Source organism: Mauremys mutica, chromosome 12, assembly GCF_020497125.1.
Source record: "Mauremys mutica isolate MM-2020 ecotype Southern chromosome 12, ASM2049712v1, whole genome shotgun sequence".
Taxonomy (NCBI): Eukaryota; Metazoa; Chordata; order Testudines; family Geoemydidae; genus Mauremys; species Mauremys mutica.
The window spans coordinates 7,208,974-7,236,868 of NC_059083.1; the positions used below are offsets into that span (position 1 = coordinate 7,208,974).

A 27,895-nucleotide genomic window follows, 5' to 3' on the forward strand; every position below is an offset into this window, starting at 1 on the left:
CTCGCCCCACCACGGAGCCTCAGAGCCTGGCTGGGACGGGTGACAGGGCAAGACCCCAGCTCCCTGCCGTGGGGAGGGGCAGAGGCCTGCAGGGAGGCACTGACTGACGGGCTGGTGTTGCATCCCGGGCCTCAGTGGCAGATTAGGAATATCTTGCTGTATAATCTCCTGATTCTTCTATGCTGATGTAAGCAGAGTCAGGATGAGCTCTACCCTGACATCTGGTGGTAAATTATGAGGAGTGGGAAAAGGAATTTCAAGCATTTGCATTGGAGTGGGGAAAGGAATTTCAGGAATTTACATTTGCATTGGCAAACCCACCCCACTTAGCATAGCTAACAGCAGCCTGGGATGGTTATTTTCCCAGCCGTGGGATCCCCAATTTCTTTGTTATTGGGGCAGGAGGAATAAAATGTTGTCACCCTGATTAAGTAAATGAGGAACTATAAGACTGCTTTATGATAGAAATGACTCAACCTACATTAAATAGCACTTGCTAGACAAGGGACATGGGTTCCAAAACCCAGTAAATTGAGAGAGGTTGGAGATTGGTGTGTGTACTTGATGGTATGAGCCCCCTTTTGAGGGCCTGGTACACCAATTACACATCCTTCTCTCTCCACTGTTAAAGAGCAGAGCTAATTTTGAATCCTTTAGGAGTCCATCTAGAGGCTGCTGACCTGAATTCATGTTGGGCCAACGGTGCACCAGCACTGGGGCTCCCCTACTACAAGCTGAAATCACTAAAAGAGCTAAGCTTACTGAGCTGAGATCACTGAGTGCTGTGTTAGCTAGTGCGGGAGCCTGAAGATCTATCGCTAAGCGGCTGGCAGAGCGGAGCAGTTTGCAGTGTGTTGGAGCAGCCCATGGAACAGTGAGCAGTGTGGAGCGGTTTGTGGGGATGGCTGAAGCGGTTCACGGGTCGGCTGGAGGAGCGGCACAGCCGGTGTAGTGGAGCTAGTCGTGGTGAAGGCTGCAGCAGAACTCCACGGAGAGGCGGATCAGTCGGCTCTGGCCCACGTAAGGTGCCCCTTAACACCCTGTGTGCGCCCCCCCCATTTCCACCCAGGCTGGGGGGGTAAAACTCTGCAGATAAACTTTTGAACTCTGGGGTGGCACTGACCAGAGACAGAGACTTTTGGGTTGTTGGACTTTGGGGTGATTGGACTTAAGACCCTAAGGGGGAAAGGACAGTGCCAAACGTACTTGGAGGTGGGTTTTTTGCTTATGGTTTGTGTATAGTCCTGTTTGTGGTGTCTCTCCAATGTGATGCCGCATTGTTTCCCTCCTTTATTAAAAGGATTTTGCTACACTCGGACTCTGTGCTTGCGAGTGGGGAGGTATTGCCTCCTAGAGGCGCCTGGGGGTGGGGGGTGGGGTGGTATGTAATTGTCCCAGGTCACTGGGTGGGGGCACGAGCCGGTTTTGCATTGTGTTATTGAAACGGAACCCCTGGATACTGAACCCGGCCCTTGTTGCTGCCAACTCAGAGGGGCAGAAGGGCTACACTTACATATAAACTTAAAATATGGCTTTAATTGGGGTTTTTATATATTTTTATCTTTCTTTACATAGGAATTAGGACTGTCAAGTGATTAAAAAAATGTATTGCGTGATTAATCGTGCTGTTAAACAATATTAGAATACCATTTATTTAAATATTTTGGATGTTTTCTACATTTTCAAATATATTGATTTCAATTACAACACAGAATACAAAGTGTGCAGTGCTCACTTTATATTTATTTTTTATTACAAACATTTGCACTGTAAAAAAGAAACTACAATTCGCCTCATTGAAGAACTGTTGTGCAATCTCTTTATCATGACAATTGAACTTACAAATGTAGAATTATGTAAAAAAGAATAACTGCACGTAACCATCAAACAATGTAGAATTTTAGAGCCTACAAGTCCACTCAGTCCTACTTCTTGTTCAGCCAATCGCGCAAACACGCATTCAGTGCTGGGGGAGGACAGGGGAGGGGAGAAGTAAGCAATGACATGTGCAGGAGGAGGGTGAGGGAGGTGTCTTGCTGCTGCTTTTGGAACGGTGGTTTCTGGTACTGGGCTCACCAGTCTCGCCTCCTTTTACTGAGCTAGGTGGGCTCCCTTCTGCTGAGTGAGCCCTTGTTTGCAAGGGAGGGTGGATTTTACCTCGGGGACTCCCATACTGCAGGGGAGGAGAAGCTGGTGCAGAGAGGGTGAGCTCATCAGGCCATGTTCTCTATGGGGTACCCCGGAGCGAGCAGCCGGCTAGGGGCAATGGGGCACAACGCAGGGGGGTTGCTCCTGGGAGTGAGAGGCCGGCTGGGAACAATAGGGCCCGGGCTGGGTAGGGTGACGATACGTCCCATTTTGGCCAGGACAGGGCCCTTTTCCAGCTCTGTCCCGGCCGTCCCTCCTTCTTCGCCAAACTGGGCATTTGTCTCGGCTGCCAGGCAGATCAGAGAGAAGCAGCTGCAGCCCGGGGTCAGCTGATGGCAGCAATGCCCCTGCCCAACAGCAGGAAAGTGGGGACATTTGCTGCTGGCGGGAGATGCTGGCTTCAGAGCTGACCCCTGGGCACTGCAGAGTTGCGTGGGTGGGGGAATGTAAGCCCCAAACCCAGGCAGCACAGGGCTCGGGGTGGGAGGGGTGTCAGTCCCAGCCCCGGGAGGCATGGGGAGGGCAGTTCGGGTGAGCCCCACAAGTGTGCGGGGCGGGGGCACTCCGGCGAGCCCCTGGCCGTCCTGTTTTTACTTTAAAAATGCGGGGATGAGAACTATCTCACTCTCTGTAGCCTCTTCTCCTCCCGCCCCCTGGTGGCAGCTTATGTTACTGCCCCTGACCAGACACGTTTTTCGGAGCCGCTCCTGCTGCCCTCCCGCCCCCAGAGGGTCTGTGATTAAAGCACGTTAAAAAATGTAATGTGTTAATCGTGCCGTGCGTTAATTGTGCCGTGCATTATGGCAGTTAATTGACCACCCTTATAGGAATTAGATACAGTGTCCTGTCAGCTAATTTCTAAGTAATAATCTGCAAAAAAACCTCTTATAGTTTTCAGGTGCCTAAGTAGCTCCCGGAATCACAGTTAAAGTTGCCCCCCCCCACCAAAATCTGAAATGGCCCCTCTGGGCTCTTATCAGGCCTGGCCGGGGGTGGGGCCTTGGGGGGAGAGGAGGAGCAGGGGGCGGGGCCCCGTGGTGAAGGGGGCTAAGGCCCACCTCAGCCCAGCACTGGGAAGATGCTTCCTCTGCCAATCCGTGTCTGCCCCAGGTAGGGTGACCAGATGTCCCGATTTTATAGGGACAGTCCCGATTTTGGGGTCTTTTTCTTATATAGGCTCCTATTACCCCCCACCCCCGTCCCGATTTTTCACACTTGCTCTCTGGTCACCCTAGCCCCAGGCTACTTCGCTTGTGTTAAAAAATGGGTTGCCATGAGGGGCCATTGATGAAATCACCCCATGCAGAGTATTTTTAAGAAGGTTGAGTTGTTGGACCCACACCGCCTCCCTCATTCAGCTAAAGCTTTGACACCCCTTTCTGCTGACGGCACAGGGTGTGGGGTGTGTGAAAGGGGAGGCCACATGGCCCTATCACAGTAGCGGAGACCTGAAGCAGTTGGCGTCTCTGGGGGCTGTTTACAGTATTCAGTGACTCCCCTTAATCCCTCTCCCACCCACACACCCTTTCAAGTTCCTGGAGGACTTGTGGGACCCAGGGGCGGCTCTACATATTCGGCCGCCCCAAGCAGTCATGCGCGGGAGACGCCCCGGAGCCCCGGGAGCAGCGGACCTCCCGCGGGCATGACTGCGGAGGGTCCGCTGGTCGCGCGGCTCAGCTGGACCTCCCGCAGCTGTGGACGGTTGGCTGGTCCGGCAGCTCCAGTGGAGCTTCCGCAGTCATGCCTGCGGGAGGTCCAGCCGAGCCGCGCGACCAGCGAACCGTCCGCAGTCATGCCTGCGGCAGGTCTGGTCATCCCGGGGCTCCGGTGGACCTCCCGCAGGCATGACTGCGGCAGGTCCACCGGCCCAGCCTGCCACCCCTGCCGGCAAATGCCGCCCCACGCGCATGCTTGCCGCGCTGGGGTCTGGAGCCAGCCCTGGTGGGACCCCCCCCCATGGAGTAAGATACAATCACAAATAAACCTTTCATCAATGTCATACAGTGGTCACCAAAGATACTGCATGTGGTTGCAATGTATGTCACAACATGATGTCTAATGGCCAATCAGAACACAGGACTTCCTAATGCTGTTTTTTAACTTCCCATAAATTATAGACTCACCCTTCTCCAAGAACAGGGATAGGCTGGACTTTGGACATCAGATTAGCAGCGATACCATTAGATAGAATTATAATACACATGAACTCTTGCTACACACTATGATGATTACTGATCATATTAGCTCCATCCTCAGAATGAAACCTCCCAACACAAAGTGGAAACTTGAGTGTTTTAAAATTTGGAAGAGCAGCTTGGAGACCTCTCTCCTTAACTTAAGAATAGAAACTTCTGGCAGCCTGCATGGAAACGTCCTCAGGGCAGACAGAAAATTGCAAAGCACAACCTATGGGATCCTCCTGGAAAGAAAAGGACAAAGCCACTCAAGTGTAGCGCTATAAGTTACAATTCACTATAGTCAGTATATCAAAGACGTCTGACAGATGTAGAAGAGTCAGCATGATTGACTTGATCTTCACCCATGACCTGGAGAAGGTCTGTTAGCAATGTAGTCTGTGTACTAAACACTGGCTAACGACCAGACTGACAGGAATCAAGGAAATCTGAGGTCCCCACCAGGGGCGGCTCTACAAATTTAGCCGCCCCAAGCAGTCATGCCCAGGAGGCGCCCCCGAGCCGCGGGAGCAGCGGACCTCCCGCGGGCATGACTGCGGAGGGTCCGCTGGTCGCGCGGCTCGGCTGGACCTCCCGCAGCTGCGGGCGGTTCGCTGGTCCCGCGGCTGCGGTTGAGCTGCCGCAGTCCTGCCTGCGGGAGATCCACTGGAGCGGCCGGCCGAGCGTCCCCTCCGCAGTCATGCCTGCGGCAGGTCCGGTCCTCCCGGGGCTCCGGTGGACCTCCCGCAGGCATGACTGCGGCAGGTCCGCTGGCCCAGCCTGCCGCCCCCCCGGGAAAGGGCCGCCCCAGGCGGGTGCTTGCCCCGCTGGGCTCTGGAGCCGGCCCTGGTCCCCACAACTAGCACTAGAGTGGCCTTGACAAAAAATTCTTGATGAACTTTCCCTTAAAAAGCAGATAATAGACTGGGCAATAACTGAGAAGATTTTTACTGTCAAAAACTGATGTCTTTACTAAGGGCCTATTGGTCACTTTCTTGCCCTAAATTTCTTCTGATAATGGTCCCAATGTCTCCCAGTTGGATTTTATTAGAGTCTAACTCACGGGTTATAACCCAACGAGCAGTAGGAACTTCCACTATCTTAGTGAGTGACAGTGGCTCATATTCAAGCAGAGATGACAGTATTTGTCCCCCACAGATAAGTCGACCGCTCTGGAGTCTGAAAACTTGGTCTCAATCTGCAGGTTATTTTCTGAGAAATGGGTTAAAACACCCTCACAGTGAAAACTACTTGATTTCATATGTCACTAGAAGCAACATAGATCCACCAGGCCTTTTGTCACTGGGAATAGCTTTGCTGATCAGGACTTTGCAAAAGTTAGCTGGAGGCTAAGAAGCCCAGTGGTGCCTCATGCAAAGCCCTTGGCACAAGATATCAACATGTTTTCATGCTGCAGTTGGTAAGAATCAGGCAGTGATTCTGGCCCCCATTGTTCCAGCCCCCAATTTTCCCTCTTCCTCCGTCACAGACCATCTGTATATACCCTGATGACCTGTGAGAACATGGCTAGGAAGACGGTATTTAGAAATTATTGTATCAACTGCAGAGGGCAAATATTAAGCAGAAAAAAAGATGATTAATGCCACAGTTATTGGGTGAGGGGGGAGGGGCATGACATTAGGATCATCCCTTGCACTGGCAGCCCACAGTACTTTGTAAATTTTCCCAGAACCACCTGCTGCAGAGAGCTGTGCCATGAGCTAGGCTGTAGGTACCTCTGGAGTCCCACAACACAGTGGCACAGCAAAGGCAGGAAGAAATGCTGTATAGAGCTGGATGTGGATGTGGCAGGTGCTGTTTTTCAAACAACTGTTCTGGAGAGTAGCCATGCTGCACCATTGCAGGGACCAACAGCATCAGGTCATTGCCAATAAGAACATCGAAGGAGTTAGATGTTAACTCCTTCGATGTAGGAGTTAGAGGCTAAGAAGCCCAGCTGTGCCTCATGCAAAGCCCTTGGCACAAGGTATGAACATGCTGCAGCTGGTGAGAATCAGGCAGCAACTCCTGCCACCAGTGTTCCAGCCACCTGGTTTCCTTCTTCCGCTGTATGTACCTGGTGGCCTGTGAGAACATGGCTAGGAAGACAGGATTTAGAAATGATTGTATCATTTGCAGAGGGCAAACGTTAAGCAGAAATAAAGATTGTTACTGCCATCGTTGCTGGGTTGTAGGGGGAGGTGTATGACTCTAGGATGTTCCCCTTCTAAAGGCTGGAATTCCACTGACAGCCCACAATACTTCGTAAATTTTTCCAGAACCACCTGCTGCAGAGAGCTGTGCCATGAGCGATGCTGTAGGTACCTCTGGAGTCCCACAATACAGTGACACAGCGATGGTGGGAAGAAATGCTGTATAGAGCTGGGTGTGGATGTGGCAGGTGCTATTTTTCCAACAGCTGTTCTGCAGAGTGGCCATGCTACACCATTGCAGGGACCAACAGCGTCAGGTGCTGCCACTCCACAGTCTTTCGTGGTAGAGCCTCCCTTTGCCAACTGAGACCACAAGGTATTTCCGGACTCTCAAGAGTAACAGGAGACAATAAACACAGGAAGTGCCTGTTTGTTGTGCAAGGTTTAGAATCAGCCCATTTCTGAGAACAGGAAAATGAAACTAAATTTGTCTCTTCCCTGCAGAAGCAGCCATGGCTGCTGCAAATCCAGCACAACAGCTCCTAGCTGAACTGACTTGTTCGGTGTGTCTAGATTATTTTAAATATCCAGTGTGTCTAGATTGTGGGCACCATTTCTGCCAAGCCTGCATCACTCAGTGCTGGGAGGCATTGACTACAAACTTCTACTGTCCTGAGTGCAGAAAAACCTTCTCCCAGAGAAACTTCAAACCAAATAGACAGCTAAGGAATATTGTAGAAGCTTCCAGAAAACTTACACTGGAGTCAGCAAAAGAACCAGAAGTTGAGAGAGTGTGTGAAAAACACAAAAGGGCTTTAGATGTCTTCTGCCAAGATGATCAAATACCCATGTGTATGGTTTGCCATCTGTCCCGAGATCACAAAGACCACACTGTGGTTCCCATAGAGGAGGCTGCCGAGGATTACAAGGTAAGAAATCATGGGAAAGTGTAAAAGCTAGAATGGCCAGGAACGGCATTTTAATTAAAAAAAATTGCAAAAAAGAGTGGATACTGTTAGAGACCATAAAAGAACAATATTTTAGCAATGAGAACAGACTTATAACAGACTGGTATTAACCACTTCTGCCCCAAAACATTTTTAGCACCAATAAGGACTCAGAAAAGTCAGTTCTGAATTGGCCCAGAGCTGAAATTTATATATATATATAGCACAGAGCTATTACAGTGAAACTGCTGCTGACCGCAGACACATGTTTTGCTAGAAATTATAAATACATCTTTTATATAGTTGCCAATTTTGGTTGGAAATATTCCTGGAGGTTTCATAACCTAATCTTTAATTAATCCTGAAAGGTTGGCAACCCTTATCTTGTGTGCATGTGTTTTTCACTTGTCATGAGTCAGTGCAGCCTCAGGAACTGCTGGATTTTCCTCCAAAAAGGCACATGAAGGGAGAGAATAAAAGTCTCCTAGCTGAAACGTGGCATATGAACAAGTGTAGTTGGCTTCAATATTGTCACCTCTTAAAAACTACCAATAACTTCTGGAAGATCCACAGTTAACAGAGATTTCAGGGACCTGGCAGTACTGACACACAAACTCTTCCAGGGCACAGTGAAGGTCTTACTCACCACATAAATCATTGTGACTGATTCTGCTTTTCTGTTTTTCATGTTATTTTGTATTTGTTGTGTATTTTGGGGAAGAGTCACTCTCAAATATGGAGGTGAGACCTTCGAGTCTGTTATTTTTCACTGGTAAGTTTCTGCTCTACAACTTTTGACAGTGTTAGAAAGTGGTTCTGGGCTGAAATGGGTTAATAAGCATGTGGTACTAATCAGTTCTCATTCCTAAAATATTGTCCTCAAGGTAATATGCTAGATGGATACATTTAATCCTCTGGGTCACTTTGGAACCGTGTGTTCCAGGTCCTATTTGGTGTTTAAAAAACGGTTCTGGGCTGGAATGGGTTGATAACAGGGTGCTAAAATCAGTTCTCATTGGTAAGATATTGTCCTCAAGGTGTTTTTTGGTGTTTAAAATACGGTTCTGGGCCAAAACAGGGTATCACAATTCGTTACGAGTCTGTTCTCTTAACTGTCTATAACATCACCCACTGGTTTTTGCGACAATTTTATTGATTAAAATGCCATTCTGGGCCTTACTGGCTGGTTCCAGCTTTTACACCATCACCATCGCTATATTTCTGCCTCTGGGCATGCACCGTGCTGTCTCTTTCTAGGTATTCAGATGCCTATTTCTCACTTAAGCCCCAGACTGATTCACAATCTGGAGGAAGACAGACGTTTGGCTGCCTGGCTAGAGTGTGCGGTCTGACCTGGCAGGTGGCCTCTAAGCACACCTCCCGGATCAGACTTGCCCTTCTAACCTTTAGCCCAGGGGTTAGGGTGCTCACCTGATATGTAGGAAACACTGGTTCAAGTCCCTCCTCCACCTGATGAGAAGAGATTCGAACAGGGATCAACCACCTCTCAGGTAAGTGCCCTAACCATGGGCTATAGGATATTGTGAGTGGGGCAGGCTCCCTCCATCTCCTCTGTCAAAACTGTTTCACTGGGGATAAAAAGTCATTTGGACCAGAGAGAGAGAGAGAGAGACGAAGCATGAGAATGATTATATGGCCAGGTAGTTAGAGCACTCACCCATTTTATTATGTATTTAATATTCTTGAAAATATAAAAAATGTGTGAAAACCCTCCAAAAGCACCAAAACTAAACCACTTTTTCTTTTTTTAGGACCAAATTCAGAGCCGTTTGGAGATTTTGAAGAAAGAGAGAGAAGAGATTCAGTCATTTAAATTGACTGGGGAAAGTAAAAGCCAGGAACTGCTGGTAGGTGCCGTTATTACTCAGAAGCAAATGTGCACAGGGACATTATCAACACACGGCTTAGTCTGAGTGTCATCAGAGCAATAGTGGGCAACATGTTCCCTTTTGTGAAAGACTATTATTTATTGTCACTGGTTTATGGAAAATGGAGCATTAAGAGCTTTAATAATCCAAATATTTTCACTGATAATGTGAGTGTAATTTGTTTACTTAACAGTAGTTTCTCTTTTAGTCTTTCAGCTAGGTCTGGTCAAAATTTTTCAACCAAAAAAACTTCCTATAGATAAATGGGATTTAGTAGAAAACAACTTTTTTCATGGGAAAAAATCATTTGCAACAAATTTTTCATTTTTTGACCGGAAATTTCAAAATGAAGCAAACATCTTTATGTCATTTCAAATTGAAATTTTAATTTTGGTTTTAAAAAGTTGAAAAATTTTCAAAATTTCTAATTTTTTTATCCTTTTCTTTCCCTTTTTACTCACTCCTTTTAGCCAGTGAGTACACGAAAAATGAATACATTCCAGGGGTTTTTTTAATTTAGTTTTTATTTTTGCCGCTTTTTGGAAAATGGGAGAACTTTTGAAGGGGTACAGTAAAAAAGGAATAAAAAGAAAAAAGGGGGGGAATAAACATTATTTTGTTGCATTTGGGGAAAAGGGAGGAAAAGGGAGAAACAAAAATGTAAATTTTTTCAAAAGTTATTTTAAGGTATTTTTCAAAGAAATTAAAACTAGTTCCATTTTTAACACTGAGAAATGGAAACAACTTTGCAATTTCAATTAATTTTTTTTCTTTGCAAATTCACCCCACGCCCCAATTTTTTGGCCAACTTTACTTTCCACCAAAATAACCACAACAGAACAATCAGTGCAGCTGCTGCAGGAATCTGCTGCCCCCAAGGAGGTTGGTCACTTAAGGCCTTCTCCATAGCCTACTGAAGTAATTGGGAAGATGCCTGTTGACTTTGGTGAGCTTTGGAACAAGTACTTATTGATATCGCTACTAGACATTGCCATGAAGAAGATCTGGGTTCCAAATCTGGTCTGATTTCCTTGCTCCCAGAGTATGAGGGGCCAGAGAGTGCTCCAGAAACAGCATGAATTGGTTGACTTCTGTCTGGTTCACATGCACTCATTCCTAAATTAGCTGAAAACTCAGATTTGCATGTACAAATAGGGATCTTCCCAGCAGCCCAATTTGTGCTCAAGGTCCCTGTGTGGATTAAAATCCAAGATTTAAAATCTATGTATCGAAAACTGTTTTTAGAACTCATGAGAGCAAATGCTGGAGCTCAAATTTTAGAACTTGTTTTAGAAAACATGCCCCTATGTGTCTATGTGTATTTTATGGAGAACATCTTTTCCCCAGTTCAAGTCTAGTGATTAGTTTTACTGTTTTGCTTTCCAGAAATAATCCTTGCCAGTCCAGTTCTGAGTCCCACACCTGCTGTCCTGCCTGTTACTAGAAGGATCTGGTTTTCTAGAAGCCACTGATCACAGAATACTCTAATTATGCAAGAAAAATTAATATTATTGTGACCGGGATCCTAGCGGGGAGCCAGTTGTGGTCATTCAATTAGGATGAACTGCAAAGAATTGGGCAGACAATTCCCATAAAGCTGGTGGATATTCCAATACTTAGATTTACCAAGCCAGCAAAAAACAGCTTCTTTATTATCTTACTGGTTACTCAGAAGTCCAAACAACACAGTTCCCTTAAAGTGATCCAGCCTCAGGCCTCCATCCAGGTACCCATGTCAAACATGATGAAAATTTCTGTAAATCTTATTTCATCATATAAAAGAAAAGGTTCTACCAACCCCAAAGGATCAGACACATTACCTCCCAGGTTAACGAATGTTTCAGATCTTACCCAAATACACGCTACAGCTAATTCTTAAAATTTATTAAAAAACAAAAGAGAGAGAGTATGGTTAAAAGATCAATATACATACAGATGAGTTCAATCCATTGAGGTTCAGATTCACAGCAGAGATGGGGAGCTTTGCAGGTGCAAAGAGTTCCTTTAGAATTCAGTTCATAGGTCATAGTCCAATGTCCAAATCTCATATTCAGGGCGTACCAGCATAACTGGGACCTCAGTCTTGCGACTCAAACTTCCCCTAATGAAGTCTAAGCAGATCTGAGATGACAGAATCAGGACCCAAGGATCTTTTATACAATTTCATGTCTTTTGTTAAGTTGGAGTTCCTCAGGGAACAAAAGGTAATTAGGATGACTTTGAAGGAGGTCCATCACCTGTACTTAGCTATACGAATTAACATAAGGCCATTTGCTTGTTCCTCACCATTCACAGTACATTTCAAAGAGAGATGAATACTGAGATATCCCATGTTTACAATTCATTTACACGATAGGATGTTCTTTTGACCTCTGAATTATCAGAATACAGAACAGACAGGGACTGTTGACTACATTGTCCACTCTACTCATACATATGTAAATACACAAAAGCTCAAACATTATCTCCCATATGAGGAGAGGTTAAAGAGGCTAGGACTTTTGAGCTTGGAAAAGAGGAGACTAAGGGGGGATATGATAGAGACATATAAAATCATGAGTGATGTGAAGAAAGTGAATAAGGAAAAGTTATTTACTTGTTCCCATAATATAAAAACTAGGGGCCACCAAATGAAATTAATGGACAGCAGGTTTAAAACAAATAAAAGGAAGTTCTTCTTCACACAGCACACAGTCAACCTGTGGAACTCCTTACCCAAGGAGGTTGTGAAGGCTAGGACTATAACAGTGTTTAAAAGAGAACTGGATAAATTCATGGAGGTTAAGTCCATTAATGGCTATTAGCCAGGATGGGTAAGGAATGGTGTCCCTAGCCTCTGTTTGTCAGAGGGTGGAGATGGATGGCAGGAGAGAGATCACTTGATCATTGCCTGTTAGGTTCACTCCCTCTGGGGCACCTGGCATTGGCCACTGTCAGCAGACAGAACACTGGGCTGGATGGACCTTTGGTCTGACCCAGTATGGGCATTTTCTTATGTTCTTATGTTCCCCACATGTCTTCTGTGGGTTATTTATTTTGTGGGATGTTTAATCCTTTCTAGCCATGCACCACAATTCTAAACATCAGTTAGGACTCTTGAAAATCTATTGGAAAATCTTCTGAGCATAGAGTATGCACTCGATAAAATGTCAGAAGTTAAATTTGATGGGGTTGCAATGACATGCTTCCATGTGTATACATAAGTCTTTATAAAATATCCCATGATTCACTCCATGTTCCTGGCCTTGACCTGTGCTTTCCCTGTTTATCTCTTCATTTCAGAAACAACTACAAACTGAGAAGCAGAAGATTGTGTCAGAATTTCAGCGACTACGCCAGTTTCTGGAGGAACAAGCACGACTCCTGCTGGTTCAGCTGGAAGAGCTGAATACGGAAATTGAAAAAAGGAGGGAGAAGTATGTTGCCAAACTATCTGAAGAAATATCCTCTTTCAGTCACCTGATCAGTGAGATGGAGCAGAAATGCCAGCAGCCAGCGAGTGAATTCCTGCAGGTGAGACAGTTAGAAATACCCCAGAACCTTTCACAGGGAAAGAAAGTCTTCTAACACCTTCACTTTTGGAGTATAGGAGTGAAATATAAATTTTTTTAAGGGCTTGATCAAATGCCAATTAAAGTCAATGGAAATATTCTTCTTGACTCCAATGGCCATTGGATAGAGCACTAAATGAATAAAAAATTTCTTCTTTTGAATTCTAGTGGGAGAAGACTCTTCCAAAAATGTCAAACTCCAAACTCTGTTCTCCCTGTCTCCTAATGCAAGAATGAAGGGACATTCAATAAAATTAGAAGGTGGCAAATTCAAAACTGATCCAAAGAAACATTTTCACACATCACATAATTAGACCACGGAACTCATTGCCACAGGATGTCACTGATACCAAGAATTTAGCAAAACTCAAAAAGTGATTGGACATTTATATGGATATCCAGAGTTATAATAAATAACAAAAAAAGTGAATTGATATTAAACTTCATTCCTCATTGCTTCAGACTGTCTCTAGCTATTAGAGAGTAGCATAAGAATGTGAGGAGCAGATTTTCTTACACCTTCCTCTGAAGCATCTGATATTGTCCACTTCTTGAGACAGTATCAGAGGGGTAGCCGTGTTAGTCTGGATATGTAAAAGCAGCGAAGAGTCCTGTGGCACCTTATAGACTAACAGACGTTTTGGAGCATGGGCTTTCATGAGTGAATTCCCACTTCTTCGGAGGCATGTAGTGGAAATTTCCAGGGGCAGGTATATATATGCAAGCAAGAAGCAGGCTAGAGATAACGAGGTTAGTTCAATCAGGGAGGATGAGGACCTCTTCTAGCAGTTGAGATGTGAAAACCAAGGGAGGAGAAACTGGTTCTGTAGTTGGCAAGCCATTCACAGTCTTTGTTTAATCCTGAGCTGATGGTGTCAAATTTGCAAATGAACTGAAACTCAGCAGTTTCTCTTTGAAGTCTGGGTCCTGAAGTTTTTTTGCTGCAGGATGGTCACCTTAAGATCTGCTATTGTGTGAACAGGGAGGTTGAAGTGTTCTCCTACAGGTTTTTGTATATTGCCATTTCTAATATCTGATTTCTGTCCGTTTATCCTTTTCCGTAGAGATTGTCCACTTTGGCCGATGTACATAGCAGAGAGGCATTGCTAGCATATGATGGCGTATATTACATTGGTGGACGTGCAGGTGAATGAACCGGTGATGGTGTGGCTTTTCTGGTTAGGTCCTGTGATGATGTCGCTGGTGTAGATATGTGGGCAGAGTTGGCATCGAGGTTTGTTGCATGGATTGGTTCCTGAGTTAGAATTACTGTGGTGCGGTGTGCAGTTACTGGTGAGAATATGCTTCAGGTTGGCAGGTTGTCTGTGGGCGAGGACTGGCCTGCCACCCAAGGCCTGTGAAAGTGAGGGATCATTGCCCAGGATGGATTGTAGATCCCTGATGATGCGTTGGAGGGGTTTTAGCTGGGGACTGTATGTGATGGCCAGTGCAGTCCTGTTGTTTTCTTTCTTGGATATGTCGTGCAGTAGGAGGCTTCTGGGTACATGTCTGGCTCTGTTGATCTGTTTCCTTATTTCCTCATGCGGGTATCATAGTTTTGAGAATGCTTGGTGGAGATTTTGTAGGTGTTGGTCTCTGTCTGAGGGTTTAGAGCAGATGCAGTTGTACCTCAGTGCTTGGCTGTAGACAATGGATCGTGTGGTGTGCCCGAGATGGAAGCTGGAGGCATGAAGGTAGGCATAGCGGTCGGTAGGTTTTCGGTATAGGGTGGTGTTAATGTGAGACAGGATACTAACTAGATGGACCTCAGGTCTGATCCTGTTGATCATTTCCTGTGTTCCAAATGCTAACTTCAGAAGATCTAAGATGGAACCAGTCTTTAATTATGGAAAAAGATAAGATTGAACCTGAGTTTCCATTTTAAGACTGATTTTGCCACTCTTAATACATACCACAAAAAAGGAAAAATATTGGCCCCAAAATTGATACATAAGGTCTGAGACTGTGGTGACTTTTTCTGCCAGAACTGAAGTTTAGTTCGGGAAGGCGTTCGTTACTTATGGTACCCTGAAAGTGTAAGTAGTTGTTAGAATTCCAAAAGCCTTCTAATTATTTTAATTTTCGAAAAGTGCCTCTAACTAGCAAAAAAGGAAGTGAGAAATAAATGTTAGTCTACTGGACTTCTCTAGCTGATATCAAATTCTCTGTTGTGACCAATATCTGCTGTGGGCAGCATTCTTCACTCCCCAGAACTCCTGCATTGAACCTGGCATGTAGGATAGTGAATGGCCCGCTGTTACGCTGTACCTCACACCCATTGTTCTTACCCAGCCCCACCTTCCTGTGGATGTCAAGAAGTTCACAGGACAGGCCTTCAGAGTGTTTGTGGGCGAGTGGGGAGAGAGTTTACAGCATGTGGGCAGTGCAGCATGGGGGGCATCCCTCCCTCGGGACCCACTGGAGTCTGCAGGAGGGGATCTTCCCCAAACCTGTGAGTGTTAGGGAGATCTTTGTTCAACACATCGCAAGACTGAGCTCTCTGATTCCATGTGTGTCGGCTGTTTATCCAAATGTCACTACACAAAGAGCCTGTGTGCCTCCATATACAAACTTCCTGGGCCCAGATCCTGTAGTCAGAGCATTTATCCAAAAGAGCAAAGGCAACATGTTTAATAGTTTTAAATTTTTATTAATAAATAACAAATAATTTCACTTTGAACCTCAAACTGTGAAGACAATGTGAGTCCCCTCCAGAGCAGGAGGGATCCTTAGTATGTGATAAATGGGACTGAATTTCCTTTTATCTTTCTTCTCTAGGATATCAAAGGCACCTTGAGCAGGTAGGTGGCTCCTTCTCACTCTCCCTTTCACTTCCCAGTGATTTTGGACATGAGAGTTAGCTCCCCATGGTCCAGCAGTGCAGAGTGTGGGGCTGGTTCCCAATGTCGCTTGATTATATCTAATCTTGGGGCTGTTGTCATTTTGACTAGACTCCAGAATAGAGCAGCCTGAGAAAGGAGTTATTTACCTACAGATGGGGGTGTTATTTGTAGTGTAGCTGGTGGAATGGAGACGTCAGGAGATTGGGGATGGAGAATGAATTTTTCATTTCTAGGTCATAGACTCTGGGTTGGTAGGGATGTAAAGTCAGGGCCATCTGATGACTATTCAATAAGTTGTTTATTATGTGTTTCTTATTATGCAGTGAGCTCTAGCTGTGTGCTGGGCGTGGCAACAGATATGATGGAAGAGACATTCCCTGCTCTAGGGAGTTTATAATGTGCTATTATCAGTAGCGCTATGGCAGTGCCTAGAGGCTGATGGCAAAATCAGGTCCCAATATGCTGGGTGCTGCACAGATACGTAGTAAGAGACAGTCCCTGCCCCAGGGAGTTTACAGTCTAAATAGACACAAGAGACACAGGGCAGAGGGAGGAAGGATTAAAATCGATGTAAAGGGACATTCAATAAAGACAAAGCGCTGTACTTCAAAATGAAAAATCAAATGTACAGCTATGAAATGGGGAATCACTGGCTAGGCAGCAGGACTGCGGAAAAAGATCTGGGGGTTAAAATGGATCACGCATTGAATGAGTCAGCAGTGTGATGCTATTGTGCAAAAGGCAAATGTCATTGTGGGATGTTGTCACAGGTTGCTGTATTCACCGCAAGTGGTGCCTCTTCCTGGCTGTTCTGGGGATTAGCTCTCTTCCCAGGGCCAACACTTCCCCTTGCAGTCTGTGTTCCCCCCCCCCCCCCCAGCCATTGTCTCTCTCTCACTCTGTAGCCTTATCTCTCACTCCAAGAGCTGCAGCTTCCTCTTCATGACTCAGCCCTGCAGCCAGATCACTAAGTGGTTTCCCCTTCTGGGGTATAGAGTTTCACTGGTCCCACTGCCCAGGCAATGCCACTCCAGCAGTGGCTGGTAGGGGAACTCAAGTATGCCCACTGCTTCAGGTTCCAGCCCAGGGACCCTACCACACGCAGGCAAGGTCTGCTCGCTCCCTGGGCTGCTTCCTACTCACCTCCCATAGGCTTTCTTCTCCACCCTTCTCTCTTCTAGAGGTTAGATTACATGACCCTGGCAGTCCCTTCTAACCCTATGATTCTAAGTACTCCCTTCCCCCAGGGCCAGGGTCCCAGCATGCTAATCTTCTTCTTCGAGTGATTGTTCATGTCCATTCCAAGCAGGTGTGTGCGCGCTGCATGCACGCCAGCCGGAAGATTTTCCCCTAGCAACGCCATAAGGTCGGCCCATGCGCCCCCTGGAGTGGCACCTCTATGCCGCCCTATATAGAGGCCCGCCGACCCTCCACTCGCTCAGTTCCTTCTTACCGCCGGTGACGGCTAGCTGGAACTTTGATCGCTCTCGCAGCAAGCCTAGCAGTGTCTCTATTAAGTGTATATAGTTCATTTTTTCTCATATTTTAGAGTTAGTGTTAGTTGTAAGATAGTTAATAGCTGTTGGGGGGCTTCCCCCCAACGTAATCGTCGCCGTGCTGGGGCATGTCCAGGACCCCAGGGTTTAAACTCTGCGTGGACTGCGGGAAGTTTATGCTGAAGAGTGACCCTCCACCAAAGAGACCAGTGCAGTATCTGCAAGGGATTCTGCCCCAGGACTCTTAAGGACAGAGAGCAGAGACTTAGAGTGCTCCTGATGGAGGCGGCCTTACGGCCACACTCGGACCCCAAGCCTGCCGACCCGGCGCCCAGCACCTCATCCTCGGTGCGCAGTGCTCCAGCACCATTAGCAAGAGAGGAGGCCCAGTCTAAGAACTCTAAGCCCCGGCACTGGAGAGAATCGGGACATAGAAAATCGGCGTCCATGCAGCACCGATCACCATCTCCGATGCCCGTGAAAAAGAAGAGGCCGGTGAAGAGCCAATCACCCCACCAGGACCTTAAAAGGCAGGCGGCGTCCACAAGTGTGGTGGGACAAGCCATGCAACAACTGCACCCTCCCAAGATCCCACTGACTCCTGCCCCCGTGGGGGTGCAGTCAAATCTGGACCAGTCTAGGTCCCTGGACCTCAGCGAGGATGTGCGCCTCCCATCAACACTGGAGGCATTCGAGGTGGCCTCAGACTTATTAAGCCTCCCGGTGCCAGCTTCCCCATGCCAGAGGAAAGAGCCATCAGGCACGGCCTGACCCCCAATCCAATCAAGGGGCAAGCCGGCTATGATGATGCCCCAGTCCCCGCCCCACGCCACTCCGGTGGTACCAGTGCAAAGAGAGCATTCCCTGGCCTCGCAACACTGCTTGCCGGCGACAGTGGATACTGCCCCTCCTTGGTCTTCATATTCGGAAATCTCGGACTCGGAGGCGGAATCCTACCACTCCAGTAGATCAAGGAGCAGGAGGTCGGCTTCACAGGCAAGCCAACGACCTTATCCGGCGCCGTGGCAGCAGCAGTGGCAACCGCCCTCCCAGTGGCCGTTCTGGACTCCCTGAGCTTACCATCAGACCCTGGGACAGGTGCACGGTCCGTGCTCCAGGTCTGCGTCGGTCTCCTCGATGTCGGTGGCTCCGGCGCAAATGACTCCACCACCGGCACCTCTGTCCGACAGGAATGTGCCACAACAGAACCCGTCACCACCTAGTCAGACACTGCCACCAATGAGGACCATGTTTTCGAGGCCGCAGGCACTGTCTAGCACGCCTCGTCATTCGGCATCAACCCCAGTACTTGTCGCGGTGCTGCATCCTACATCCGCACTCGCCATGCAACCAGAGTACCATGTGCTGCAGGACCCTGCAGAGGCTGAGGGTAGAGAGGAAGGTCCCCTGCAAGTCATCTTCTCCTCTTCCTCGCCAGATGAGGCGTGTGACAGTGTACCCTGTAAGGCTTTATGGGAGAGGGCTGCTTATAAATGTATGTATGACATAATTGGAATATGTTTTGTGCTGCCTGTGCCATGTAACGTATCTCCGTAAAGGTTATGATCTACTATATCTATTCATCCTATTTGTACACATATATCATTTTCTATTTGAGGTTAAGAATATGGGCTATATACTTGATTGGTTTCTAAGTAAGCTTTGTGAGGCATTTGGTCAGTTTCTTTAGGAAGGAATTTGCAAGGTTAAGTACCTGATCAGGAAGCACTTGGGGAACAATGCATCTTGGAATGCTCCAATCCACATACAAAGTCTTCCTGGAGACATACAAGATACCATGTGGACAATGGCTTCAGCCTGTAAAGACTGAGTCATGCAGAGACGTCATACATCCCAGGTGACTCCAGAACTCCATCTTGAAGCTGGACTCTGCATAGGAGGAGGGGGGTCTCCACCCACAAGAGAAAGTCTGTTTAAACCAATGGGAGACCCCTCCATTTTGTCTTCAGCTGGCTAAAGAAGGTGCCTCTCCACCCCCAAGAATACTGGAAGGAAACTGGAACAAAGGACAGTAACTACAGGGGGGTGAGTGATTGCTGGACCCAGGCTAAAAGGAGATTAGCCTGTAAAAGGGAACATTCTGGAACTGGTGAGGATTTTATCTGTATTCAGTGTTGGATTAAACATAGATTTGCGCATTTTATTTTATTTTGCTTGGTGACTTACTTTGTTTTGTCTGTTACTACTTGGACCCCCTTAAATCCTACTTTCTGCATTTAATAAAATCACTTTTTACTTAGTAATTAACTCAGAGTATGTGTTAATACCTGGGGGAGCAAACAACTGTGCATGTCTCTATCAGTGTTATAGAGGGTGAACAATTTATGAGTTTACCCCGCATAAGCTTTATACAGGGTAAAACGGATTTATTTGGGTTTAGACCCCACTGGGAGTTGGGCATCCGAGTGTTAAAGACAAGCACACGTCTGTGAGCTGTTTTCAGGTAAACCTGCAGCTTTGGGGCAAGTAATTCAGACCCTGGGTCTGTGTTGGAGCAGATGGGAGTGTCTGGCTCAGCAAGACAGGGTGCTGGGGCCCTGAGCTGGCAGGGAAAGCAGGGGCAGAAGTAGTCTTGGCACATTAGGTGGCAGCTCCCAAGGGGGTTTCTGTGATTCAACCGGTCACAAGGCGGTTGTGGGAACTTCAGCGGTACTGGCTCTAGAGGACAACCGGGTGCTTCAGCAGCTACTTAAACATGCCGCACAGAGTCTGGCGATCCAGGCAGAGGAGATTGAGGTGGATGTAGATCCGATAGTGGACATCCTTGCTCCCTCGGGTCCATCAAGGGTTGCCCTACCATTGATCAAAACGATAGCTGACATGTCTCACACCCTGTGGCAGACACCAGCTTCTTTGGCCCCTACGGCCAAAAAGACAGAGAGGTGCTACTTTGTACCCTCCAAGGCCACGAGCACCTATATGCTCTCCCTCCCCCAGACTCTCTGGTTGTGGATGCGGCCAACCAAAGGGAGCATCAGGGCTTTCAAGGGTCTACACCAAAGAACAGGAAATCCAAGAAGTTGGACCTCTTTGGTAGAAAGGTGTACTCAACAGGGGGTCTGCAACTACGCATAGCCAACCAACAGGCTACAGTGAGCCAGTATGGCCATAACACGTGCTCAGCCTTGTCCAAGTTCGCTGAACTCCTTCCCCAGGAATTGCGAACGGAATTCTCCATAAGAACATAATAAGAACATAAGAATGGCCGTACCGGGTCAGACCAAAGATCCATCTAGCCCAGTATCTGTCTACCAACAGTGGCCAATGCCAAGTGCCCCAGAGGGAGTGAACCTAACAGGCAATGATCAAGTGATCTCTCTCCTGCCATCCATCTCCATCCTCTGACAAACAGAGGCTAGGGACACCATTCCTCACCCATCCTGGCTAATAGCCATTTATGGACTTAACCATCATAAATTTATCCAGTTCTCTGCTCTGCTGGAGGAGGGGAAGCTGATTTCCCGTGCATCCCTCCAAGCGGCCCAGGATGCAGCAGATGCAGCCTCCCGCACGCTGGCCACTGGGCTGGTGATGCGGCGGGGATCCTGGCTTCAGGTCTCGAGCCTTCCACATGAGGTCTAGCAGACTATCCAGGATCTCCCCTTTGAGGGACCCACACCGTTTTCCGAGAAAACGGACAAAAGGCTCCATAGCCTAAAGGATTCAAGAGCTACCTTACGCTTGCTGGGCCTGCACACTCCAGCCACCCAGCGCAGGCAAGTCACGGTGCAGCTGGTCCCGCGGCCATACCAGCCACATAACCGCCCAGAGCCCTCACATAGGCAGAGCACAAATGGCAGGAGGAGGCAGCAACAGCCCTCCGGACAGTCATCTGGCCAGCCGCGGCCTCCGTCGGGCCCTAGACCCCAAATTTGATGGTGCGGTCAAGGATGACCTACCAGTCAGGACTTTGGATCCTACCAATCCTACCTTTTCATCACGTCTGTCTCCCTTCTATCATGCCTGGTCCCGAATCATATTGGACAGTTGGGTGCTCCGCAAGGTAGAGAGGGGATATTCTATCCAGTTCTCCTCCCACCAGCCCCCCTCCCAGTCCCTCTTCAGGGACCCCTCTCACGAGCAACTTCTAATTCAGGAAGTGCAGTCCTTCCTCATTGTAGGGGCAGTGAAGGCAGTTCCTCAGGAACTCAGGGGCAGGGGTTTCTACTCCCGGTATTTCCTAATACTGAAGGCGAAAGGGGGCCTCAGATCTATTCTGAACTTGCGGCATCTGAACAAGTTTGTGAAGAAGCTCAAGTTCCGTATGGTCTCCCCGTCCTCCATCATTCCCTCCATGGATCCAGGAGACTGGTACGTCGCCCTCGACTTGAAGGACACGTATTTCCATATTGCGATAATCTCTCAACACAGACGTTACCTCAGATTCATAGTCGGCAACACCCATCTCCAGTTCACAGTCCTGCCTTTCGGCCTGTCAATGGCCCCGAGGGTCTTCACAAAGTGCATGGCAGTCATAGCAGCCTTCCTGTGCAAGCATGAAATTCAGGTGTTTCCCTACCTGGACGACTGGCTCATCAAGGGCCGCTCCAAGGCACCAGGTGGAGGCTCAGATAGTCTTTATCAGACAGAGATCTTCCTCAAGCTCGGCCTCCTGCTGAATGAGGCCAAGTCCACCCTGTCTCCCATCCAGAGGATAGAATTTATAGGGGCAGTTCTGGACACGACGCACACCAGAGCATACCTACTGGAGTCCAGGTTTCGGTCCATGTCCGACATCATTCTCGGTCTCCGGAGTTTCCCGACCATCACAGCAAGGAATTGCCTCAAATTCCTGGGGCATATGGCTGCATGCACCTACGTGGTGAGCCACGCCAGGCTCAGGCTGTGCCCTCTTCAGTCCTGGTTAGCGACTGTGTACTGTCCATCCAGGGACACACTGGACTCTGTGGTGACGCTTCCCCAAACAGTGCTAGATTCCCTCCAGTGGTGGCTCAACCCGCGGGAGGTCTGCGCGGGAGTACCCTTCGCCAGCCCTCAGCCAGCCCTATCCTTGGTGACAGATGCGTCAGATCTGAGGTGGGGGGCACATCTGGGGAATCTCAGGACCTAGGCCTTTGGTCCCCAGAGGACCTTTCCTTGCACATCAATGTCAGGGAGCTACGGGCGGTTTGCCTCACTTGCCTGACCTTCAAATCTCGCTTGGCGGGCAGGTGTGTTACAGTCCTCACGGACAATACCTCGGCAACGTTCTATATCAACAAATGGGGGGTGCACACTCCTCTCCCCTGTGCTGGGAAGCCCTCGCGTTATGGGACTTTTGCATACAGAATGCAATTCACCTAATGGCATCCTACCTCCCAGGGGTGCAGAACGGCCTGGCAGACGCCCTCAGCCACTTGTTCCATGGTCACAAGTGGTCCCTCCGCCAAGACGTGGCACTCTCAATCTTCCGTCTCTGGGGCTATCCCCAGATAGACCTGTTTGCCTCGCAGGACAACAGAAAGTGTCAATGGTTCTGCTCCCTCATGGGGCGCAGTCCAGGGTCCCTCACGGATGCCTTCCTCCTCTTCTGGGAAGGTGGCCTGCTTTACACCTTCCCTCCGATTCCGATGGTCCACAGGGTTCTCCTCAAGATTTGCAGGGATCACGCTCAAGTCATATTGATAGTGCCGGTGTGGCCGTGCCAGCATTGGTTCATGTCGCTACAGCAGATGTCTGTACAGGCGCCCCTGGCGTTGCCCCTGCTCCCAGACCTGATCACACAGGATCGAGAGCGCCTCCGGCACCTGAACCTAGAATCGCTCCATCTCACAGCCTGGATGCTCCATGGCTGAACCCGGTAGAAATGCAATGCTCACAGCAGGTTAGACACATCCTCCTTGGCAGCAGGAAACCCCCCACCAGGGCCACATACACGGCCAAGTGGAAACGTTTTTCCATCTGGGCAGAACAGCAGGGATAGGCTCCATTGCTTGCCCTGATCCCACTCATCCTGGACTACCTACTTCATCTAAAACAGCAGGGCCTTTCCCTCTCTTCAGTTCAGGTCCACTTGGCAGCCATCTCTGCATTCTACCCAGGAGCTGACGGTGGTTCATTCTTTGCAAACCCACTGGTTGGTTGCTTCCTCAAGGGCCTGGATAGGCTTTTCCCGCATACTCGACAACCAGTCCCAGCTTGGGACCTTAATTTGGTACTTTCTGCCCTCACGGGCCCCCCCTTCGAGCCCCTGGCTATATGCTCATTACTATATCTCTCCTATAAGGTTACATTCCTCGTGGCTATCACCTCAGCCAGGAGGGTTTTGGAGCTCAGAGCCCTGACGTCCAAGCCTCCATACACTGTTTTTCACAAAGTCCAACTCAGACCACACCCGGCGTTCCTTCCTAAGGTGGTCTCCCAATTCCACATGGGTCAGGAAATTTTTCTCCCTGTGTTCTATCCTAAGCCATACTTTTCCAGCAGGGAGCGTAGACTGCACTCCCTGGACGTTCGCAGGGCCCCGGCATTCTATATTGAAACTGTTCAGGAAATAATCCAACTCTGTGACCGACAGGATGAAGGGGCTCCCCATCTCATCACAGCGTATCTCCTCATGGATCATGGCTTGCATCCACGAATGCTATGTTAAGGCTAAGGTGCCTGCCCCACTGATCACAGCCCACTCCACAAGGGCACAGGCCTCCTCCGCGGCGTTCCTGGCTCAGGTCCCGACACAGGAAATATGCAGAGCTGCCACGTGGTCTTCAATCCGTACATTCACGTCGCACTATGCCATCACGCACCAGGCCAGAGACGATAAAACCTTTGGCCGGGTGGTGCTCCAGTCCGCAGTGAACTCCGACCCCAGCGCCTAAACTCAGGCTTGTGAGTCACCTGATTGGAATGGACATGAGCAACCACTTGAAGAAGAAAAAACGGTTACTCACCTTTTTGTAACTGTTGTTCTTCGAGATGTGTTGTTCATGTCCATTCCAATACCCACTCTCCTGCCCCTGTGTTGGAGTGCCGGCAAGAAGGAACTGAGGGGGTGGAGGGTTGGCGGGCCCCTATATAGGGCGCCATGGAGGCGCCACTCCAGGGGGCACACGGGCCGACCCTACAGCTCTGCTAGGGGAAAATCTTCTGGCTGGCGTGCACGCGGCGCGCACACACCAGCTTGGAATGGACATGAACAACACATCTCAAAGAACAACCGTTACAAAATGGTGAGTAACCGTTTTTTTCCCTGGGTTCCCTCTTTCCCTTTCGAATGCACAGAGGGGGGCTGCAGACTTCCTCACTGCAGCCATTTCTGTTACCAGCTTCCTGGCTTTATACTAGCCCAGCCCCCACCTGCTCAGCTGAGCTTCATCGTTTAATCAGGTGTTACTTCTCTGCCCTAAACCACTGGTGTGTGGCCTGTCTCACTAATCGGTTTTTTCTCAGCTTCCCTCACTCTTTTTGGGGGCTGATGTGGCGTGAACACCCCACCACAGCTGTATTAACAGGAGTGTCATATGTAAGACACAAGAGGACGTTGTTCCATCCTTCTTGCCACTGTGAGGCCTCAGCTGGAAAACTGTGTCCAGTTTTGGGCACTACACTTTCAGAAAGATGTGGAAAAATTGGAGAGAGTTCAGAGGAGAGCAACAAAAATGACATATGGAATGGATGAGCTATGAGGAAAGGTAGAAATAAATGGGTGTGTTTAGTCTAGAGAAGAAAACACTCGGGGAGGGCCTGATAACAGTCTTCCTGTATTTGGCTTTTATACAGAGAGCGGTGATCAATTGTTCTTCAAGTGCACTGAGGGCAGAACAAGAAGTAATTGGTTTAATTTGCAACATGGGAGATTTACATTAGTGTGATGGGTTCCCTTGGTGCAACCTGGACTGTGGCACTGCTGAGCCCTCCAAATCCCCAACCTGGGCTGCCTCTCGCCTCGTGATGCTGATGTCAAGCTACAAGCCTGACAGGCCCTGTGCTAACACAGACACCTATGGGCAGGAACATGCCCAGCCGTGTTACATGAATAATCTCACAGCAATAGAAAGGTGCCAGCCAGTTCCCACCAGCTCCAGCCCTGCACCCCAGAACTATACCGCCTTTGCGCCTTACACTGCTCAAGGCTCCCTTGGGCAGTGCAAATTCATTAAGTAGTTTCCGTCCCTCAGTGTGGAGTGGACACACACTAGCCTTTGTAAGCTGAGAACCCCTGTGCTAGTGAACAGACCATTGCATGTATCCAAAGAGCTAAATAAGAACATAAATTATCTTTGAAATGGGTTAGTGGGTCACACTCCAGGCCTTGGTACAATGGGTATCTACATCTGTGATGGGTTGGGTCATAGAAACCCCCTTGGGACTGCTACTTGATGTGCTGAGACTACCTCTGAGCCCGTTTTCCCTGGCAGCTTGGCACTTCAGTACCCTGTCTTGTTGAGTCAGACACACTAGCTTGCTGCAAACACAGACCTAGGTTGGAACCACGCCCCCACAAGCTGCAGCTTTAACTGAGGGCTTGGCTACACTTACAAATTTGCAGCGCTGCAGCAGGGTGTGAAAACACACCCTCTGCAGCGCTGCAAATTGCGGCGCTACAAAGCGCCTGTGTAGTCAAAGCCCCAGCTTTGACCGTTATTCCCCACAGGGACAGCCCCAGCTGTCCGTTATTCCCCACAGGGAAGTGGAGTACGGACAGCGCTGGGAGAGTTTTCTCCCAGTGCTGGTGCTTTGATTACACTTAGCGCTTCAAAGCGCTGCCGCGGCAGCGCTGCCGCGGCAGCGCTTTGAAATGCAAGTGTAGCCAAAGCCTAAAAACAGCTTAAGAAGTGCTCCTGTCTCTAGCACCCAGACACCCAGTTCCCAATGGGATCCAAACCTCAAATAAATCCATTTTACTCTGTATAAAGCTTATACAGGGTAAACTCATAAATTGTTCGCATTCTATAACACTGATAGAGAGATATGCACAGCTCTTTGCTCCCCCAGGAATTAATTACTTGCTCTGGGTCAATTAATAAGCAAAAAGTGAATTTATTAAGTATAAAAAGTCGGATTTAAGTGGTTCCAAGTAATAACAGACAGAACAAAGTAAGTTACCAAGTAAAATAAAACAAAAACACACAAGTCTAAGCCTAATACAGTAGGAAACTAAATGCAGGTAAATCTCACCCTCAGAGATGTTCCAATAAACTTCTTTTACAGACTAGATTCCTTCCTAGTCTGGGTCCAGCAATTACTCACAGTCCCATAGTTACTGTCCTTTGTTCCAGTTTCTTTCAAGCATCTCTTTGGGATGGAAAGGCTATCTTTTGAGCCAGCTGAAGACAAAATGGAGGGGTTTCCAGGGCCTTATATAGTCTTTCTCTTGTGGATGGAAACCCCTTTGTTCTCCTGTTTAAAATCCCCTCCATGAAATGGAGTTTGCAGTCCCCTGGCCAAGTCACATGTCTATGAATGATTCAGCTTTTTGCAGGCCGATGCCATTGTTTACATGTTAGTTTGAACATTCCTCGAAAAGCTTAGATGTGGATTGGCATCTCCCAAAGTCCATTGTCAGTTAAGTGTTTCTTGATTGGGCACTTACTGAGAATAGTCCTTTCTCAAGAAGCTAACCAAATGCTTCGCTGAGGCTACTTAGAATCAAACAAGTACATAGCCAATATTCATAACTTCGAATACAAAAACGATACACACATATAGACAGCATCATCATAACCAGCAAACTACAACCTTCCCATAGACACCCCACTTGGCCTCCTCTGTATAAGAACTGGTGCAACCATAGGACCCTGGTTGCAACAATGATCTATACGGTCACAGTTTATGTCAATAATATCACAACATCACCACAAGGATTGTCACTAATTATCTCCCTTAAATGGTGTACAGGATGTAAGTCAGGTGATCCTGCTTCCCACACTCACAATACAAGAACAAGGGGACGTTCAGTACAGTTGAAAAGCAACTAGTGTAAAGTTGAGAAAAGGAAATATTTTTTTTACACAATTCATTATTAAGCCATGGAAATCACTTCCATGTGGTATTACTGAGTTTCATAGATGCATAAAGTTGAAGGCCAGAAAGGACCATTTGACCTCCTGTATATCATAGCACAGGCACAGGCACCGATTTTCTCATTCCCCCGGCCCTGCCCCCAGTCCACCCCTTCCCCCAAGGCCCTGACCTGCCTCTTCCCGCCCTTGCTCGACCCCTCTCCCCCGCAGTGCCTCCTGCCCATTGCTAGACAGCTGATTCCCAGTGGGTGGGAGGTGCTGGGAGGCAGGGGGAGGAGCTGATTGGCAGGGCCTACTAGTGGGTAGGAGGCACTGGGGAGGGGGGAGATGATCTGTTGTGCTGCCATTTTTTTCATGGGTGCTCTAGCCCCAGAGCACCCATGGAGTCAGTGCCTATGTATCACAGCTCCTTGAATTTCACCCAGTTATTCCTGTATTCAGCCCAATAACTTGTTTTAGACTAAATCCTAACATGTGTTGACTAAAACACCTTCCAGAAAGCCAGTCAGTCTTGATTTAAAGACATCAACAGACAGTAACGCCTGGAGCTCCCTAGAAGTGGGAGAGCCACCGGTGCCTAAACCATGGCACCACCCCTGCTCCGCCTCTTCCCCTGAGACCCCGCTCCCTGCTCGCTCCTCTCTGCCCCCTCCCCCCAGCACTTGCCTGTAAGGCAGGTACCAAGGCAGAGAGCAGAGCTCTCCCACCTTT

At 48.2% G+C, this 27,895-nt stretch overlaps 1 protein-coding gene across 1 annotated transcript in view; it reads left to right on the plus strand.

Annotated features, from left to right (window-relative positions):
* Positions 1 to 6,987: 6,987 nt before the first annotated feature.
* LOC123346386 (zinc finger protein RFP-like) overlaps positions 6,988 to 27,895 on the plus strand; it is a 28,354-nt gene continuing 7,446 nt past the window's right edge. The window contains exons 1-4 of the mRNA XM_044983754.1: positions 6,988 to 7,404; positions 9,195 to 9,290; positions 12,594 to 12,824; positions 15,641 to 15,663. Coding sequence (XP_044839689.1) covers positions 6,988 to 7,404; positions 9,195 to 9,290; positions 12,594 to 12,824; positions 15,641 to 15,663 — 767 coding nt within the window. The remainder of the gene's footprint in view (positions 7,405 to 9,194; positions 9,291 to 12,593; positions 12,825 to 15,640; positions 15,664 to 27,895) is intronic.